The 19108-nt window shown below is 39.1% G+C and overlaps 1 protein-coding gene across 1 annotated transcript in view; it reads left to right on the top strand.

Annotated features, from left to right (window-relative positions):
- The window catches only part of DIP2C (disco interacting protein 2 homolog C), a 371277-nt gene that overhangs the window by 321574 nt on the left and 30595 nt on the right, over positions 1-19108 (top strand). Inside the window, exons 15-23 of the mRNA XM_015811492.1 lie at positions 962-1055; positions 1359-1478; positions 2930-3044; positions 5955-6094; positions 8918-9054; positions 10085-10293; positions 13431-13545; positions 17238-17439; positions 18552-18661. Of these exons, the coding sequence (XP_015666978.1) occupies positions 962-1055; positions 1359-1478; positions 2930-3044; positions 5955-6094; positions 8918-9054; positions 10085-10293; positions 13431-13545; positions 17238-17439; positions 18552-18661 (1242 nt within the window). The remainder of the gene's footprint in view (positions 1-961; positions 1056-1358; positions 1479-2929; positions 3045-5954; positions 6095-8917; positions 9055-10084; positions 10294-13430; positions 13546-17237; positions 17440-18551; positions 18662-19108) is intronic.

Genomic DNA, 19108 nt, shown 5'->3' with positions numbered 1-19108 from the left:
CCTTTCTCCAAGGCCAGTGATAAATTCCTCACTGCAGGAGGAGGCATTTCCAGGATGTTTTAAGGAAGCCTTGGTTTGTCGCCCCTTAAAAAAATCTTCTTTCAATCCCATTGCCTCCCATCTTCCATTTTTAGGGAAACTGGTGTAGAAGGTGGAATGTTTGGGAATTTCAGATGGTTCTGGATGAAATAAATTCTTTTCAGTCAGGTTTCAGCTCCATTGCACTTGTGGATGATCTATGGCAAGGGCAGGATGATGGTGTGCATCCATCCTTGTTCTCCTTGACTTCTCAGTGGCTTTCAATACTATTAACCAAGGTATCCTTTTTGGTTGTCTGTGGTAGTTGGGGCTGGGAAACATAGAATTGTGCTGGTTTGATTCCTTTCTCCAAGGCTAGTGATAAATTCCTCACTGCAGGAGGAGGCATTTCCAGGATGTTTTAAGGAAGCCTTGGTTTGTCGCCCCTTAAAAAAATCTTCTTTCAATCCCATTGCCTCCCATCTTCCCTTTACATCAAACACTCCTGGAGATCCAAGTGATATTGTTGCCCTTTCATAGTGCCTGGAAGCTGTCCGCAAATTGCACTGACTCCCTATTTGCTTCTGGGGTCTAATTCAGGGTGATAACTGGCATTATCACCTTTAAAGCCCATGGTATAGGGCCAAGCTGTCTGAGAAATTGGCTTACCCCGATGGGATTAGCCAGTTTTACCTGGGCCAGAAGCAGAGCCATGCAATAGCTGCTTCAGCCAAGGAATTTCAGTCTGTGGGGTCCAGAAGTGCCTTTTCTGCTATGACTCCTGCCTTCTGAATCATCTTGCCCCTGAAGTTAGATCTGCTCCCTCCGCTTTTTAGTCTTCCAAAAGGCCTTGAAAACATGGCTGTACCAACTAGCCAGGATACCAATTGATAATTGTTTCCTCACTGATGCTGATACCTCTATTTCCTTGCTTTAATTTCAGAGTGTTATGAACATGATGCATGTGATAAGCATCCCTTATTCCTTAATGAAAGTGAACCCGCTTTCATGGATACAGAAGGTGTGCCAGTACAAAGGTAAGGGTGATGGCTACATCAATCTACTTTGAGGGAGCAGGAGGTAGGCTTTATTGTATTAAACTGGCAAAATAGAAGTCATCCCTCCTGCTCCTTTTTCACACCCAATCTGTGAAAGATTGGCTCGTAAAAACTGAAACTCAAAATTGAAGTCTGCCAGTTGGTCATACTTCCTATATTTGGGACATTTAGTACAGTAGTAGAATTATATCTTAAATATCTTTCTGATTGTTTATTCATAGTTTAATGGAATTATGTCTCAATTCATTTCTCATTTTTTTCTCTTTCCTCTACATCTCTCAGCAAAAGTAGCTTGTGTAAAATCCAGAGATATGCACTGGGCATTAGTAGCACACAGAGATCAACGTGATATCAACCTCTCTTCACTTAGAATGTTGATAGTGGCTGATGGCGCTAATCCATGTAAGTGCTAAATATAGAACAAAGAATACAATCCAAATGGCTTTGCTATTGGACATTCTACATCAACATCAGTCAATGAAGCCACTAAACAAAGATGTATGTCTGTAATCTTAATGTATCAGTTCCTAAAATATCTTGTCCATTCTTTCTCTTTTAAATGGGAGTGTAAAAATATGTTTTCTATTTCAGAGTCCACCAAAAAATTATATTTCAAAGTCCATTTCAAAGTTTCATTTTTTTAGTAATATCCTAAAGCAATTCCAATATAAACTAAAGTATCCTAGTTCTGTATAATTCGGCAAGCTGTTATGTTAAACTTGAGTCAGATTTCTCCTTGAAAATAGAAAAGACTTGAGGTTTTCTCATGAAATCAATTGAAATTAGGCATTGATGGAGTGGTGTTCTTTCCTTGGTCAAGTACGGGTATACAAAACACAAACTATATTTGTTGGTTCTTCTATCAATTGTGAAGAATGCATGTCCAACGTAGCAATCTGTTTCTCTTCCTGAGTTGTTTTTTTATTTTGATCATATATTTTTACAATTTTAAATATCCCAGACTCAAGAGAGCTTGTATAAATATTAAAATAACTTTTTAAAGTAGATTGAAACCATGATCCTAAAGCAAGTTAGAAAATTAAGTTGAAATTGATTAAACCTTCAGTGGTCTCTGAAAAAAATATATTTTTACTTGGTGCCAAAAAGTAATAAAGGAACAAGGGAGATAGTTCAACATCTTAATTTCAACACTAAGAAGACCCTTATCCCTGTTGCTCTCCTTAGAATTTTCAACAGAAAATTCTGGGCAGATACTCTGATAATTGACAATGTTGATGACTTCATATAAAATATTGTGGGTTTTAGGGATTTATCTATGGCTGCAAAACTAAAAAGTCAGTATATTGTATAGGAAAGATATGGTAACCAGGATTTCAAAAGTTTTTGAAAGTCGTTGCACATCATATGTATGTTTTGTACTGTGACATGTTTGACCTTACAAAATGATACAAAATAAAAATTGAAATTCAATTATTAGAAGCAGACGGGATACCAATACTTCTTTTTTTGAAGCCATTTTTGAAGCTCTGTATGAAATGGAATGATCTTCATGTACCCAGTACAAGTAATATCTGCAATAGAAATGTAATTTCCAGAGTAATATTTGGTTCAGCATGTAGTTTCATTCCATTGTATATAAAGAACTTGATTATACATTACAGACTCAGTTAACAAAAAAGGTTTAAATGAGAGTTGGTATATTAGAGACTCTCTTTAGGCACATCTATAAATTTCAACCCACAGGTCAATTATTTACAATCACTCAGTGAATTTATTGGTTGGTTGGCATCTAGATTTCTATTTTGGAAACCTCCCATTTAGAATTTGTTGTGAGGAACTATTGATTATTGCACATAGAATGATATTATTGTTTGTGTACTTTTTAACTTCAGGGTCTATTTCTTCATGCGATGCATTTCTTAATGTGTTCCAAAGTAAAGGCCTAAGACAAGAAGTCATCTGTCCTTGTGCTAGTTCACCAGAGGCTCTCACAGTGGCTATTAGAAGGTATTGTAGAGTCAAATATAAATGTGAAATCCTAAAGGCAATGAACAATCTGAGAATAATTATAGGAGGAGGAAGGAATATTATGTATGTTTAATAAATAGATTGGTCATTAATCTTGAGATCAGAAACTTTGCATTTTTCCCTGCATTTTCTTTTATAAATACCCTCCCTTTATTTGTAATCCTATTCGTCAGTGGAAACAATAGTCGTCAGACTATTGTAACTTTGACTGGCCCTAGAACCAATGGTCATTAAGCAGGACTGCCTGTAAAGTGAAAAGATTTCACATATCTGTTGTTTGGGGGTTCAAGGACTTTTGGAGTGTTTATGTACTTTATATGGCAGATGGGCATTTTACACCTGCATAAAACATTTTTCTAGAGACTGGACTTTGTCAACCAAAAGGTTGGCAGAGTTTGAGACCCAAGTACCATATAGGCCGAGTTACCTTTCTTGCTTCAGAATTTACAATGTGATTGTTCGAGAATGGGAAAGCCGAAGTAGAATTGTAGGTACAAATAGGTACCACTTGGAAAGATAATAGCGTTCTATGCACCTTGGCATAGAGTTATGCCAGCCACATGACCACGGAAGAGTCTTCGGCTCTCTCAGCTAGGAACGAAATGACCACCACCCTCTAGAGTCAGAAACAACTGGACAGGGAAAACTCCGTTGTATGAATATAGGCAAGTTAAAGTATCTCTAAGTTTAACTACCTCATAAAGGTGTTGTAAGCAAAAACAGATAAGAAAAAAATGCAAGTCCTTGGAGAAAGAACAGATAACATTCAAGATTACATTCTCCATTTCTAGATTATTTGCTGTTGATACATGTCATTCAATTCAAGATAACTTCAGTATGCAATGGCCAACTACTAAGGATATGATATGAAACCTTTTCCAGATGTTGCACTAATTACTGCAATAAAGATAACTGCATAAATTGAAGTCCTTGGTCAGAATCTTTCTCCCTGACTGAAATTGAACTTGAAGGTGTTTGTAAGCATAGCCCACTGAATTATGAATCCAGACTCTTTTTATATTAGTTTTAAACTTTGTTACTTAACTATCTTATAATATTCCGTTTGTCTTTTTGAAGTATTTAGGAACTATATTCAATGGCAATCTAGAGCAGAGTTTCTCAACTTGAATAAGAGTGGGCTTCAACCTCCAGAATTCCACAACCAGTTTGAGAAACACTGTTCTTGGACTTTTCCATCATTCAGTATATTTTTATAACAATAACTTTGGCAACTCCTACTGAAAATATATTACTGCAATGAGTCCAACATCTGTATCCCATGGGAAAGCTAAACATAAATTTACTTCCTTTGATAAGGTTACATTTATGCCTAGTACATTGCTTATATCACTGTTAGGCATAGAGGTTACTGGAGTACAGTAAATCTCTTCCATCCCTCACATGGTGGGATGTTCTCATTCCAAGATCATCTTACAAAATAGTGTGAAGGGTTAAAGGTTGATCAATACTGTGATGAGTAATAGGAATGCCATTAATCATTGTCACCCAGTTACCTGCCTCTCATTTGTTACTCCCTAATGTATATTCAATTCAATCCATAGCTAGCATACCTGATCCTTTTACTGGGATCATATTGGGGGAGCAGCGAAAGGCTTTTTAGAACCTTTTAATCAAAATTTATGGAGCCTATCATTCTCTAAGTTTTTCAGTTTATCAAGTTTTTCAAGTATCACTGAGAAACCACCATTCTAAATTAAGATTAACCATACAGCTACACTTTTTCTTATGACAATTTTCCAAAGACATAGCTACATATAACATCAGTGTTTCTGTGGAGGAATCATTATATTAAAACCAAAATTTCCTTCCTGTATGTTTTTGAACTTGAGTTTTGCACAAGTAAATAGAAGAAATCATTTCAGGACTGGGCTGTGTTCATATCTTATGATCAGAAACGAGTGATTCAAAAAACAGATTAAAACCCCTGGCTCAAAGCCTGTTTGCACAGCCAACACCTGGGCTGGTTGTGGAAAGGTTTCTACCTCCCTTCAAAAGCCAGCAATATAGGACTTAAGTGGTATGTTAAGGGTAGTACAACAATAGTGAACAAGAGCATATTTAATACTTAACTAAACAATGTCTATTCCCTACAATATTCTCTTATTCAACTTTTAATTAGGAGCACTTCTCAAATTGCAATCTAATAGCAACTTTAGAGGCCTCTATCAAGGCTTTTCAAAAGGGGATTGTATGTATCTAAGCACCCACTTTTATTGTTCAACTTCTTACTACTGCATTACACCCGCTAGCTTTTTTTCAAATAGAGTGCACCAATATGTAAAATCTAAAAAGCTGGATTGCATAGGCCTAGCTTCTCTCCAGCTTATGGGTCATGGTAGGATATGACAAAAATGCATTATAAAATATTTGAGAAGGGCTATTCCTGTTTAGAGGCATCAGACACATCAGCTTTATTACTTATTTAAGCAATGTATATGGCCCATACCAAAAATAACTTTGGACAGTATATAGAGGTTAATAACAAGTCAACAACCACCATGATGCCCGAAGCCACAAATACAACCAACTCATAAAAACAAAATTAATCAACCATCAGAGCTCAGAGAGGTCAAGGGCATGGGGGAATGCCAAATCTTACAACAGAAGACTAACAGTATTGGGGCTATCTGAATGTGTCATAATATTCTGTTCAAACAGGACATGTGCTATACAAAAGGCACAATTCTGGGATCCAACAATTTAATGGAAAGGAGCCAGAGTATGCCCTTCCTACAAGGTGATGAAGTGAACGAAGACAATGATTTCTATAGATGCCATTCAAGCTTAGCATTATTCTCAAGCACAGTATATGTGAAATGAGAGTTGCTTCCTATTCTGGTATCACTGATATTTTCCATACATTTCCAGGCCAACAGATGACAGCAACCAGCCACCTGGAAGGGGAGTATTATCCATGCACGGGCTTACTTATGGAGTAATCAGAGTGGATTCTGAAGAAAAACTTTCTGTTCTAACAGTGCAAGATGTTGGTTTGGTAATGCCTGGAGGTAAGGCTTCTATAGCTTACTCAGAAAAACTTATAACATCTGCGTTGTTTTTTCTCTTAATGCATGCTAGATGGGGAAATTCAGGGAGTTAAAATCCAAACAACTTAAATTTGCCAAGATTGCACTGCCTTAAAGAAAGTTGTATTCGTAGAGACATTATTTCCTCAAAGCTAGTATTCATTTCACAAATTAGCTTATCCCACCCTTGTCAGTTAAAATTACTCTTCCTCCATTAAACATGTATATAAATGTAATGACCTCCTAGGTGCATTTTAGAGCCTTACCCTAGGTAAGCAAATAACTTTTTCATAAATCACATATAGATTCATTACATAATTTTGTAGGATTGAGATTCTATGCCTCATTCCCATTGGAAAAAAGCCAGTTACAAAAGCATTCTGCTCTGTTTCCCTTCCAGCTCTGTCATGTTGGCGGCTTTCCCATGTCTAAACTTGTGTTGTTTGGGGTTAACTGTAGTTAGCAATCCATCAGGAGTCATATATGGTCACTTTCTTTTTTATGCCCAAGATTGGAAAGAGAAGTGTTACAAGGTATATTTAACAGGGTGGAAGAATAACCAGGAGTTTGGAAATAAGGATGATTCTGTAAGACTTCTTTCTTGATTATGCCATCTCTTCTTAAGAAAGGTTAAAGAATGTGTTTATTCTTCCCCAGAATTACTTATTCTTACAGGTTTAGCTGTCAGACATGAGCTGCATTCATCATTTCATTTAATTCCTTAATATTAATTTTCCTGGGGTAATTAACTTTTTTATCTTCTGTATCTTCTCTGCAACGTATTTCTGCAACATCTCTGGCGGGATGGAGGTAATGCATCAATCCTGGTTCTTCTTGACCTCTCAGTGGCATTAATACCATCGATCATGGTATCCTTCTGGGTCCGCTTCAGACACTGGGGGTGGGCAGCACTTGTATTATGCTGGTTCTCTTCCTTACTCCAAGACCAATTCCAACCAGTCTCAAGAGAGAGAGAGATCTAACCCGCGACCCATACTATGTGGAGTGCCCTCAGAGCTCTGTTTTCTCTCTCTCTCCCTTTTAACATTTACATGAGGCTACTAGGTGAGGTGATCCATCGAGTTTGGGGTGATATATAAAGTCATCTGCTTACTGATGATTCTCTATCTCAGATCTCTTCTGAGTGCCATGGATGTCCTAACTAAGTATCTGAGGGCTGTTGGGGACTGGATGGGGAGAAATGGTCTCTGACTCAATCCTAGCAAGACATAATGACTGTTAAGAATCCTGAAAACAAGGTTCTTCCATCTCTGGTTCTGAATGCCATTGCACTGCCCCAAACAGACTCGGTGCATAGCCTGGGGGTCTTCCTGGACTTGCAGCTTCTGCTTAAAGAGCTGGTGGCAGCCATGACTAGGGCAGCCTTTGCACACCTCCGGGTGATCTGCCAGTTGTACCCATACCTGGACTAGGAGGCCCTGGTCACAGTAACTCATGCCCTTGTAATCTCCATGTTAAGCTGCTATAATATGCTGCCTTGTAGGCTATTAGGAAACTTCAAGCTGTAGCAGAATGCAGTAGCATAGATAGAAATGGTGCCAGACATAATGGCACACATAACACCACTCTTGCTTGAGCTGCACTGGTTATCGGTGTTTCCAGGGGCAATTCAAGGTACTATAAAGCCCAACGTGGCTTTTTAAAAGAGATTCTAGGGTTGCCAGGTCTGCTTCCAAAAAATAGCGGACAAGCGGGGGGGGGGGGGTGTTAAGTAGTAAAAAAAGTAAACTGTACAGCTTTAGATTATGTACCATTTCATCATAAAGCTTTTGAATAAAAAAAATGTCCACTCTTTTATGAAAATAATAGTGAACATAATGTGAAAAAGTGGACTGTCCACTCAAATAGTGGACACCTGGCAACCCTAAGAGATTCTCTCCATCCAACTGTTTCAAAAATAATGCATATGATGCAATTTCCATCAGTCAAAGAATGTCAGCTGGTAGGGACCAGAATAAAAGCTTTTTCTACAGCTGTTCCTGCTGTATGAAACATCCTTCCTTTGGAGATTAGAATGGCTCAACCCTGTTAGCCTTTCATAAGACCCTAAAAACCTGGCTATGTTCCTGAGCCTAGAGGGCTGAATATGTCATTTCCCGGCTATATTGCTAAATACCTTGCTCCTATGTATATTTAATTTGGATGTTTTTAGTGTTTTTAATAGGACGGAGTGGCCTAGCGGTTAAGATGCTGGGCTTGTCAACTAAATGGTTGGCAGTTCAAGACCCAAGTACCAGGACCCAACCCAGCAGTTTCAAAGCATGCAAAGTCAAGTCAACAAATAGGAGAACAGAGGCAGCAGCTGAGAAACTGGGAGAAAGTGAAGTGTTTCTTTTCCTTCCCTCAGACTGGCCTGAGGGAAAAGTTTTCCAAGCATTTCCCACAGAGAGAGAAAAGGTTTAGAAAAAAAAGGGGGGGGGGAAATCAAGAAGCCCATTTTTTTTATGAAATAAAAGTTTTCCTCCCAGTCACTGAAGAGATACAAACACCCAATCAATTATCCAGGTTTCTAGTGCTTTGTGCCTATGAATCTAGATCAATTGAATGATTGATGGTTTAAAAACAAAACAAACCATGATACTGTTAAACTAACATACACCGTCATATGTTGAATTCAACATTATGTTAGATTTATCCTGCCTTTCTTTTGGCAGTCAAGGCAGCATACATACCTACTGCTTGCCCCTCCTATTTTGTCCACAATAACCACCCTTTGAATTGGTCGCATTGTCTATGTCTATTATGCAACAATAGGACAAATGCTATTCTTTTTTCCCCCAATAGCCATAATGTGTGCCGTAAAGCCAGATGGAGTTCCTCAACTCTGCCGAACAGATGAAGTTGGTGAACTCTGTGTATGTGCTATTGCAACAGGTACATCTTACTATGGACTCTCTGGAATGACCAAAAATACATTTGAGGTGAGCTGGAGGTGGACATAAAATGTTAACTTCATTTTAAAAAAAAGACGTTTGGATTCACATTCATAGCAACGATCCATTTGTGAAGGTGCATTTCTATTAAGTTGGATCCAGTCATTCCCAATCTAGACTTCTGCTCTAGAATTCCTCAGTGACTTGATATGTGGGGTTTGGCATTCTGCAGCTCTAGAAGGCTCTAGAATACACTAGGAGAATTCTCTTTGATTCTGACTGGTAGTAGATTTCCAGTTGAAGGTTTTCTCAAAATAATGTTTTACTTACTTGTGTATGTGTGTGTAAATAGTGTGTATTTGTATATTCACCCACATATTATAAATGAAATTGAAAAAGAGTAAGCAGCAAAGGAAATTATAAACCAACTTTGCATGTATGAATTCAAATTCTACAATGCAGACACAGCAAATAAATTTGAGTCAGGGTCTATATTTTCTTAGCCCCTTTCCCAATTCTTGCATTCTATATTTTTCCATTGCTTTTAAAAATTTTATTGACCATTTTCATTTTGGCTATTGCCGTCTCTACTCACATTTTATCCCCCTCTTTCTGGATTAGGCATGGCAGTACCATTCGAAGTACCGGGCTGAAATTTGGGGTTTCACGCAAATGTTATTTTCTACCAATAAATAAATACTGATAGAAGCACAGCACTGCAGTATTTAAATTATATAATTTTAGGGACATAGTAGTGAATGGCTGGGTTTTCAAATCTCATTAAGCATTTTTATGGTTTGATTATGCTTTAGTGTGCAGTATAAACCAATGCATTGTTATTTATAAATTGTTGTTCAGGGCGTGTTGTGTTGTATCTATTAAGTTATAACATCAATAACACAGGCTGAAGCAACCCATTGCTTAGTGCAATACAATGGGTGTACAAAAATAGTACTAGTGTTCCCACAGAGAAATAGAAGAGGCTTATGTTTCATGTGTAGTAATTTTAATATCTGTTTCTAGAAGGATCTAAATCACCTGAACCTTCCCACCCTCGCTTCTCCTGTCTTTCTCATAGGTGTTCCCTATGACTACTTTAGGTGCCCCCATAAGTGAATATCCCTTTATAAGAACTGGGCTTCTTGGGTTCATTGGCCCTGGAGGACTTGTTTTTGTGGTTGGTAAAATGGATGGTCTGATGGTTGTCAGCGGGAGGAGACACAATGCAGATGACATTGTAGCTACAGCATTGGCAGTGGAACCCATGAAGTTTGTCTACAGGGGAAGGTAGGCTTCTACTTCTTCCTATCAGGATTCTTTTGTTTTAAGCAGGATATTGAAAGAATGCTTCCCTTGCTCAGAGAAACCTTAGATAAGGTTAGCCAAATAGGTTAGCCAACATGCATTAATTTCTACTAAAAGCCCTTTATTTAATGTCATGTTCAGAAAAAAAAATCCAAAGTATAATAAGCCCTTGTACTAATTGATTTTTAAGTTTATTATTTATCATAGCAAAAATAAATTGCATGCATTTTGGATTACATTGTTTGAAATATGTTTTTCATGGCTTCTTTAAAGGAGCACAGTGGCTTACATGGTTAGGATGGAGGTTAGCAAGCCAATGGTTGAGACCAGCTACTCATTTGAACCCAGAAGCAATGGGTTCTTTAAAGTGTAATAGGTTAAAATGGCAGGCCAGCAGCAACACAGCTGATTTGCTTTTTCCTCTTTATCTCTAGCCTTTCTTTTGAATTGTAAGTGAATTTCCCACTTGGGAGCATCTATCCCAATAGGTTCTCCTCTGGCTTTTGTTAGCCTTTCATAAAGGAGCCGTGATGATACAGTGGTTAGTGGTCTCTATTAAATCTGGATGGCAGTTCTATCATCCCCCTAAAGCTTTTTTTTCTCTTGCCTTTCACTCTTTTCCCATTCCAGCCTATCTTTCCTTTCTGGTTTCCTCCAAAACCGTTCCTCTTTAAATTAAAGCCTTTCCTCTTGCTGTTGCTTTAACATCTCTGAGATTATATTAGCTCAAGTAGACCTGTTTCTGGCTGGTCTGCTTTTTGTTTTAATTTTCACTGACCTCTCTACCAAAGTAGTAATCTCTTGTAAAGGGGGGTCTTTCCCTTTTCCATGTTTGTTTGTTGTAGGCACTGATAAGAAGTCTGGTTTCTGCAGGCAGAAGCTGGCTAACTCCTGCTGCGTCTGAGCTCCGATAGAGCTCAATTTCTCCCCTTTTGCAACTCCCTTCCAGCCAAAGCTTGTTTTCTTTCCATAAAATGTTTAATGAACTCCTGAAGTTGAAGCTGCCTCCACTTCTATGGTTTCCCCCTTGTTGAATACCCCACCGTTGCCACCACTTTGTCACAGTAGCATACGTCCCTAGGTAATACACACGTAAGCATTCACAGGCTAGTATTCACTGCCCACCACTTCTCTCATTCTTTCCCACTACTATTACATTTTTGTACTACTTTCCTTCAACTATTACTTGTAAGTTTTACTACCTTAAAATGTTATCTCTTTCTAGCTTCTTTAGGCTTCTTTCTAGCTTCTTTAGGCTACTTTAGGCTGCGTTACTTCCCCACATGAAATTCCATCCACCCTCTCCCACACGCAAACAACAATGAGCAAAGCTCTCTCTCAGCACTGCTTTTATAGCGACTGCGGCTGTGCTGGCTGGAAGAAGGCTTAAAGGGGCAGGGCAGCACACAGGTGTGGGTCATTTGCTAGGCAGCCTGTCCTCTCACAAAATGGCATCCTAGCAGTAGGTTACAGTTAATACCTAAGACCCATAAGATGAGTGCATTGTTTTTGTGACTGTTGCCTTTAGCAGCTATTATTGCATTTTCTGCTTATTTCCTTTCTGGTTTCCTCCAAAACCGTTCCTCTTTAAATTAAAGCCTTTCCTCTTGCTCTTGCTTTAACATCTCTGAGATTATATTAGCTCAAGTAGACCTGTTTCTGGCTGGTCTGCTTTTTGTTTTAATTTTCACTGACCTCTCTACCAAAGTAGTAATCTCTTGTAAAGGGGGGTCTTTCCCTTTTCCATGTTTGTTTGTTTGTTGTAGGCACTGATAAGAAGTCTGGTTTCTGCAGGCAGAAGCTGGCTAACTCCTGCTGCGTCTGAGCTCTGATAGAGCTCAATTTCTCCCCTTTTGCAACTCCCTTCCAGCCAAAGCTTGTTTTCTTTCCATAAAATGTTTAATGAACTCCTGAAGTTGAAGCTGCCTCCACTTGTATGGTTTCCCCCTTGTTGAATACCCCACCGTTGCCACCACTTTGTCACAGTAGCATAAGTCCCTAGGTAATACACACGTAAGTATTCACTGCCCACCACTTCTCGCATTCTTTCCCACTACTATTACATTTTTGTACTACTTTCCTTCAACTATTACTTGTAAGTTTTACTACCTTAAAATGTTATCTCTTTCTAGCTTCTTTAGGCTTCTTTCTAGCTTCTTTAGGCTACTTTAGGCTGCGTTACTTCCCCACATGAAATTCCATCCACCCTCTCCCACACGCAAACAACAATGAGCAAAGCTCTCTCTCAGCACAGCTTTTATAGCGACTGCGGCTGTGCTGGCTGGAAGAAGGCTTAAAGGGGCAGGGCAGCACACAGGTGTGGGTCATTTGCTAGGCAGCCTGTCCTCTCACAAAATGGCATCCTAGCAGTAGGTTACAGTTAATACCTAAGACCCATAAGATGAGTGCATTGTTTTTGTGACTGTTGCCTTTAGCAGCTATTATTGCATTTTCTGCTTATTGTTTGTAGTTTTAACATTGTTTGCTTCCCATTGTGGCTAAAGTTGCAACATGGATAGCCCTATAAGTTGTTTAAAATAACATTCAGGGCTGCTTAAAGACAAATTAAAGCAATGTAAATGAAACAACCCATAGTAAACTATTTAGAGAAAAAAACAGATGAAAAGCAATTGGAAATAGAACAAATATAAACATCTGGGAAAGAGACTTTAATCTGGCATCAAAATGGATATCCGGCAAACCTCTTTAGGAAACTCTTAGCAGGAATGCTACAAATGGAAACAACTTCGCATATTTCCATTTCTCTAAATAAAAACATGGGCAGGAATGACTTTGTTATGCTTGTTTTCTTTGCCTCTGTTAGTAAATATTATTCTGAACATACATAAAGTAAAATATTGTTTGCAATGATGGTGCATTACTCTATGGAGAGCCAACATGAGCTTGCTTTTATAATAGCTATTCTAGTTAGTGCTCTATTTTAAACTTCTGTAGGTGTTCAGTGCAGCTGTCTTCTAGAGGAAATAAAGAACTTGGGCTCTAATCTTCTCTGTTGCATAACTAATGAGAACTGAGTCATACAAAATCATGAAAGGGAGTTGCTCTGCTCTTAGTCTTTTTTATTCAATTACAAATGTCTTGGTTTGCACATCCCACAGGATAGCAGTGTTTTCAGTGAGTGTCCTTCATGATGAACGAATAGTAATTGTGGCTGAGCAGAGGCCGGATTCTACAGAAGAAGACAGCTTTCAGTGGATGAGCAGAGTCCTGCAGGTACAGTTGCTAAACCTATAATCAGCAGGATCAAATGGAAAGACATGATGTGCCAAGGTAGCTTCCCGTTACGTAAAAGCAGAAGCAATCATTGCATTTTCCAACAGAAGCAAAACGTATCTAGGTGAAAGAGTAATTCTTATTCCTGTGCAGATGATCTTGGTTAAATTCTTCTGGAATCTTTCTTCTAATTTTGGATTAAACCATGAAAATCCACTTTTTTCCCTTTCCTATGCTTTCATAACAGATGATTGCTATGTCTTTGATAATAGCTATAGCAATGTTGGTATGCAGACCCTCTTAAGAAGAACAGAGTGGGAAAAACAGATCTTATAATAAAGGGAAGGAACTATATAACAGACAACTCATCCTCGAGTGCTTACGTATTAGCTGTTTATTGATTCTGTAATGGCATTGCCTTATGAGTATTGCATTCCTTCCAGTCTGCAGCTTTATAGTTAGTGTGTTGGGCTCTCTTGAGCTGTGCTTATGACTGAAAGGATGATATCCATTTATGAAGAAGCAGAAGTTGCTGGATGCTCATTGTTCTGCAAAACAAAGGCAAGGCATCTATAGTTGTACATGAGCTACCGTAGCCCATAATATTATCTCTTCCTCTTTGGGGGAATATTTTCTTTTACATCCATTTAAATGCCAGAGGAAACACAAGGAACAAAAAAAAAATTTAGACCATTCAAGCAAGGTCTTATAAATACAGTACAGTAGAACAACTCAGCACTCCAAATTCCTTTGTAGATTGCACTGTCTGTAAAGCAGTGGTTTTCAACCTGTGGGTCGGGACCCCATTTGGGGTCGATCGACCATTTCACGGGGGTCGCCAAGCAAGGCTGTCCGCCATTTTTTTTGTCCACCATTTTTTGTCCGCCATTTTTTCCCCTTTTCCGGCGGGTGCCTTACCTCCCTTGAGCTGGGCCAGCTGGTGGTCGGCCTGCTCTGTCTCTGCCGCTTGCCAGCTACGCCTTGGCCGGCGCAGGGGGCGGAACCACGCATGCGCAGCGCTCCTGGGCAGGGAAAGTCCTCGACTTACAACCGGTTGGGTAGTCCTCGACTTACGACCGGTTTAGTCCTCAACTTACGACCAGTTTAGTCCTCGACTTACGACCGGTTGGGGTTGCGGCATTAAAAAGGTTGAGAACCACTGCTGTAAAGGTATCAGTGTGAGGATCTTGCAAATTAATATCATCAGGGGAACTCTTGAGGAAGGGAGAAACCTAAAGATGGGAAAACCAGGAAAGAATGAGGTAGTTTACAATATTTTGGTTATATGCCACATTGGCATGTAATAATAATACAGGATTCTACTAAGGCTGCTCAAAGAAGGATGCAAGTAGGGATGTAAAAGAATTAACCATAGATGTTCTGAAAGGCAGTTCAAGCAAGAACATCGGGAGAGGAGAAAAAGCAAATTTTGTTAAGCAGGAAAGAGATAAGAACAATTCCCTTTTGGGGGTGCGATGGCTCAGCAGTTAAAGATAATGAGCTTGTCAGCTGGAAAAAACTGACAGGCTTGGTTTGAGCACTGCCAGATGGGATGAGCTCCCATTACTTGCCCCACCTCCTGCCAACATAGCAGTTTGAAGGTATGCAAATGCAAATAGATTAATAGGTACCACTTTGGTGGGAAAATAATAGTGTTCTGTGTGTCTTTGGTATATAGCAGTGATGGCGAACCTATGGCACGGGTGCCAGAGGCGGCACTCAGAGCCCTCTCTGTGGGCACGCATGCTGTCGCCCCAGTCCTAGGCCTTCAGCTGGGTTTTCTAAAACCTTTTCACTTTAAGCCTCCGCCGCCGTGTGCAAAAAAAAAAAAAGGTTCAATCAGTCAATTTCAACTTCTTGCGGGGAAAAAAAAGATCTTGCAAAGTTGGAATTGATTGATTGAACTTTTTAGTCCCACCCAGTCTGCTGTTACCACAGCAGCCACAGGCCATGCCTACCCAATGGGCCACACCCACCCGGCACTCGACGATGCATAAGTGGGTTTTGGGTTGCAGTTTGGGCACTCAGTCTCTAAAAGGTTCGCCATCACTGGTATATAGCTATGCTGGCCACATGTCTACTGGCTCATTCAGCTAGGAAATGAAAATGAGGATTACCCCCTAGAGTCATACATGAATGGACAGGGAAAACCTTTTATAATATTTATTTTTGTGCATGTTTTATTCCCTTTTGTTCATAAACCCCAGTCCCTTTCTTCCCATTAGCAATTTGAGTAGATGGGACTAGGGGAATACAGTTCAGCATTTTGCATTCCCTTCTTAATGGCCCTCAAGTGTTAGAACCTGGTGTCCTTCATCAGCTTTGGGGTGAAGTGCCTGACTTTTTCACTGTCCAGTTTATATTGCTTTAAATAACTGTTAGGGTGAAGCAATCTCTGCCCCCTCCTCTTGTTCTGCAATGTTTTAGAGAGGGGAAAAAAGAATCTCTTTTTCTCTCAATGGTCGCGTTTCCTCAGTTGTGCTGTGTTGAGAGAAACCTGGTGGGTAAAGCCAAAGCATAAAGAACCACAGTGGATGACAGCTTCCATTCTTTCCTTCAATATTTCTTCTTTCTGGTCCAGCAAGAGAGAAGAGAAAGAGGAGAAATGAACAGCTTTTGGTAGTGATACAAAAACTAGCCTTTTATACAGCGAATTTTTCATTGTGAAAAGCCTTGTGAAGGCTGCAAATTGTCCACTCCTGTTTTATGTAGCCTATTTTTCTAGGGTACCAGTGAGGACCAATATTTTTGAGACCTCTGATTGGTAATAACCTTAACCAGGATACAGTTTCACCAGTGTGAATTTAGCATATATTAAAATCAAATTGATCTGGGTAAGAAAGGAACATAATGTTGTTCTTTCTTTTGCTTCCTTAGACACTCAAAATCTAAGATTTTAAGAACAATTTCTAATGCTTTCTTCTCTTGAATCCTTATAGCCAAAGATAAAATTAGTCTTGATTTGTAATGTACAGCAAATCTACATAGCAAACAAGGAAAATATGGGGTTTTAAATTTGTATCCTGTCTATCATTTTTACAAATAACTCAAGGCAGCAAACATATCCAACACACCTTCCTTCTCCTATTTTCTCCACAACAACAACCCTGTGAGGTAGGTTGGGCTGAGAGAGAATGATTGGCCCAAAGTCATCCAGCCAGCTTTCATGACTAAGGTGGGAGTTGAATTGATGATGTCTTGCTTTCTACCCTGGTGTCCTAATTGCTAAGCCAAACTGGCTCTTGTTTGGTTTTTAGTTTTAATGCATTTTCTTTTTGTGAAAATAAACCTAGGCTGAAGTTAGTCAAGAATTATATAACTTCTTGATGATTTAAAGTCACTTTTACTGATTTAACTTTCTATTTCTACCTTTACATTTCAATTAGGTGATATTACAGTTCACATACTATACTTAACTACAACTTAGCCTTCTAACTTGTAGCAACATTGGGCATGTGAACACAACCTGGGGGATTAGTTTTTCTGTTGCATGAAGTTGAAGCAATCACAAACTATGGCTAAGTAAATTATAGATACATAATTGTGCAAACATAGTCCATATCTAGTAGAGAGTTCAAAGTACCTTTCTGTAGAATAGGGCTCATCAGATATCTGCATGCTTGTGAGCAGATCAGCTCAATCCTTTTCCCACCCTTATAGTAATTTCCTTCATTTTATATGTATTTTTTTAGGCTATAGACAGTATTCATCAAGTAGGAGTTTACTGCCTAGCCTTGGTACCAGCAAACACACTCCCAAAGACTCCTCTGGGTGGAATCCACTTGTCAGAAACAAAACAGCTCTTCCTTGAAGGAGCATTGCATCCCTGTAATGTACTGATGTGTCCACACACCTGTGTAACAAACCTGCCTAAACCAAGACAGAAACAACCAGGTACGTCTAATGTTTGCGTCTTGGGTTGAAATACCCTGATAAGTCACTTGATAGTGAGACGTCCCATATATAAATTTCATAAAAATAAGAGTAGCTAGTTTTTCTCCTAATTCAAGACCTGTTTGATTGGATGTTCTGTATGTTGGTTAGTTTTTGACTCAGTGATTGGAATGTATTTGTTTTATTCGTTTAATTATATACCATCCTTCTGTTTGACAAAGGACCCTCAGGCAGCTTACAACAAATAGAAAGAAATTAAAACAGAATCAAATAATTTTACCAAGAAATGTATGACAAAAGTAAGACATTCTTAAAGGCAGGGTATTATTGCAATCTGAAAAACCAGGATTCTGTGGTTTGGGTGTGATGCAGAAGGAAGCCCAGAGTAGGGAGAACTTCAGAAGAGCCTCTCCTGCAGATTTTAAAATCCACACATATTGGTAAATAGAGAAGCAATTCCTCAGATAGTTAAGACCTAAACTGTAATAACATCAGTATTCTAAATTGTACCTGGAAAGCAACTAGAGATATTTCAGTATGATTCCTATAACTTGCACCACTGTCGTAGACAAGATTATGTGCTCTATTGCAAAGAAAAATACTCTTAGCAATTCTGACTGTTGGTCCTTTCCTATGAATCTGCTATAGTTTTTGTTTGCGTTGCAGAAAGGCTTAGGATGGGGATGAGAATTCTTTTGACTCCGTTCTACTGAGGAAATCTGCAAAAGCCTATTTTATTGGTTATCTCAAATTGTCTGGGTTCAGCTAATCTCTCTTACTCCTCAAATGTAGATGAGATTACCAAATGTAATCTGGTACATGCATCCCTGTAATGTGCTGTCTCATTTCTTCTCATGAGTTTTTTTTTTTTAAAGCCAGTTTTAGGAAATCAGAGCTTCAAGATCTGAGCTGCAGGAATTTGACAGCAAAAACAATCCAGTAATTTCATTTTGCTGGGAGCAGCTCTTATTATTTGCAGCCACAAGGGCAGGTATAGCATAGGATTTCGTTTGAGATAGTTTCACTCTAGATGAGGAAGCACAGTAATATGAATTTTGCACTGGAAAGGAAGTTCTTAATTCTTCTTTCACCATCTTCCTGATGTACTGTAGAAATTGGTCCTGCCTCTGTGATGGTGGGGAATCTGGTCTCTGGAAAAAGGATTGCACAGGCAAGCGGCAGAGATTTGGGACAAATAGAAGATAATGATCAAGCTAGAAAGGTAAAGCCCTAAATCTTCCATAGGTATAGTGGATAACAAGCAGAGAAGAGCATACTTACCTCAATTTTCCTTCCATTCAGTACTGAGAATATGAGAGTATTCAGACCAAACATTTATATCAAGGGATGTATTTTCTATTGCTAATATATAACATCAAAACCATATATAACCTAAGTCAAATCACAGTTACAGATCTGATGCAAATATGCTATTTTTGTCTTATATAATTCTGGATGAATATGTATACATGTTTCCAGGGCTTTTTTTCTCAGAGAAAAGGTGGCGGAACTCAAACCTGGCCACGCCCTCATCAAACCCTAGGACCGCCCCTTTAGAGAACAGGAATGCAAGTAAAATTTGGGAGGGGCTATTTCCGGTGCGGGAGGGGCTATTTCCGGTGCGGCCGGCCCGGAAAAAGGTGCCGGAACGCGGTTCCGCCGCGTTCCG

Source organism: Protobothrops mucrosquamatus, unplaced genomic scaffold, assembly GCF_001527695.2.
Source record: "Protobothrops mucrosquamatus isolate PMUCROS unplaced genomic scaffold, P.Mucros_1.0 scaffold42, whole genome shotgun sequence".
In the NCBI taxonomy this organism is placed as follows: Eukaryota; Metazoa; Chordata; class Lepidosauria; order Squamata; family Viperidae; genus Protobothrops; species Protobothrops mucrosquamatus.
This window is presented reverse-complemented; position numbering and strand designations above follow the sequence as displayed.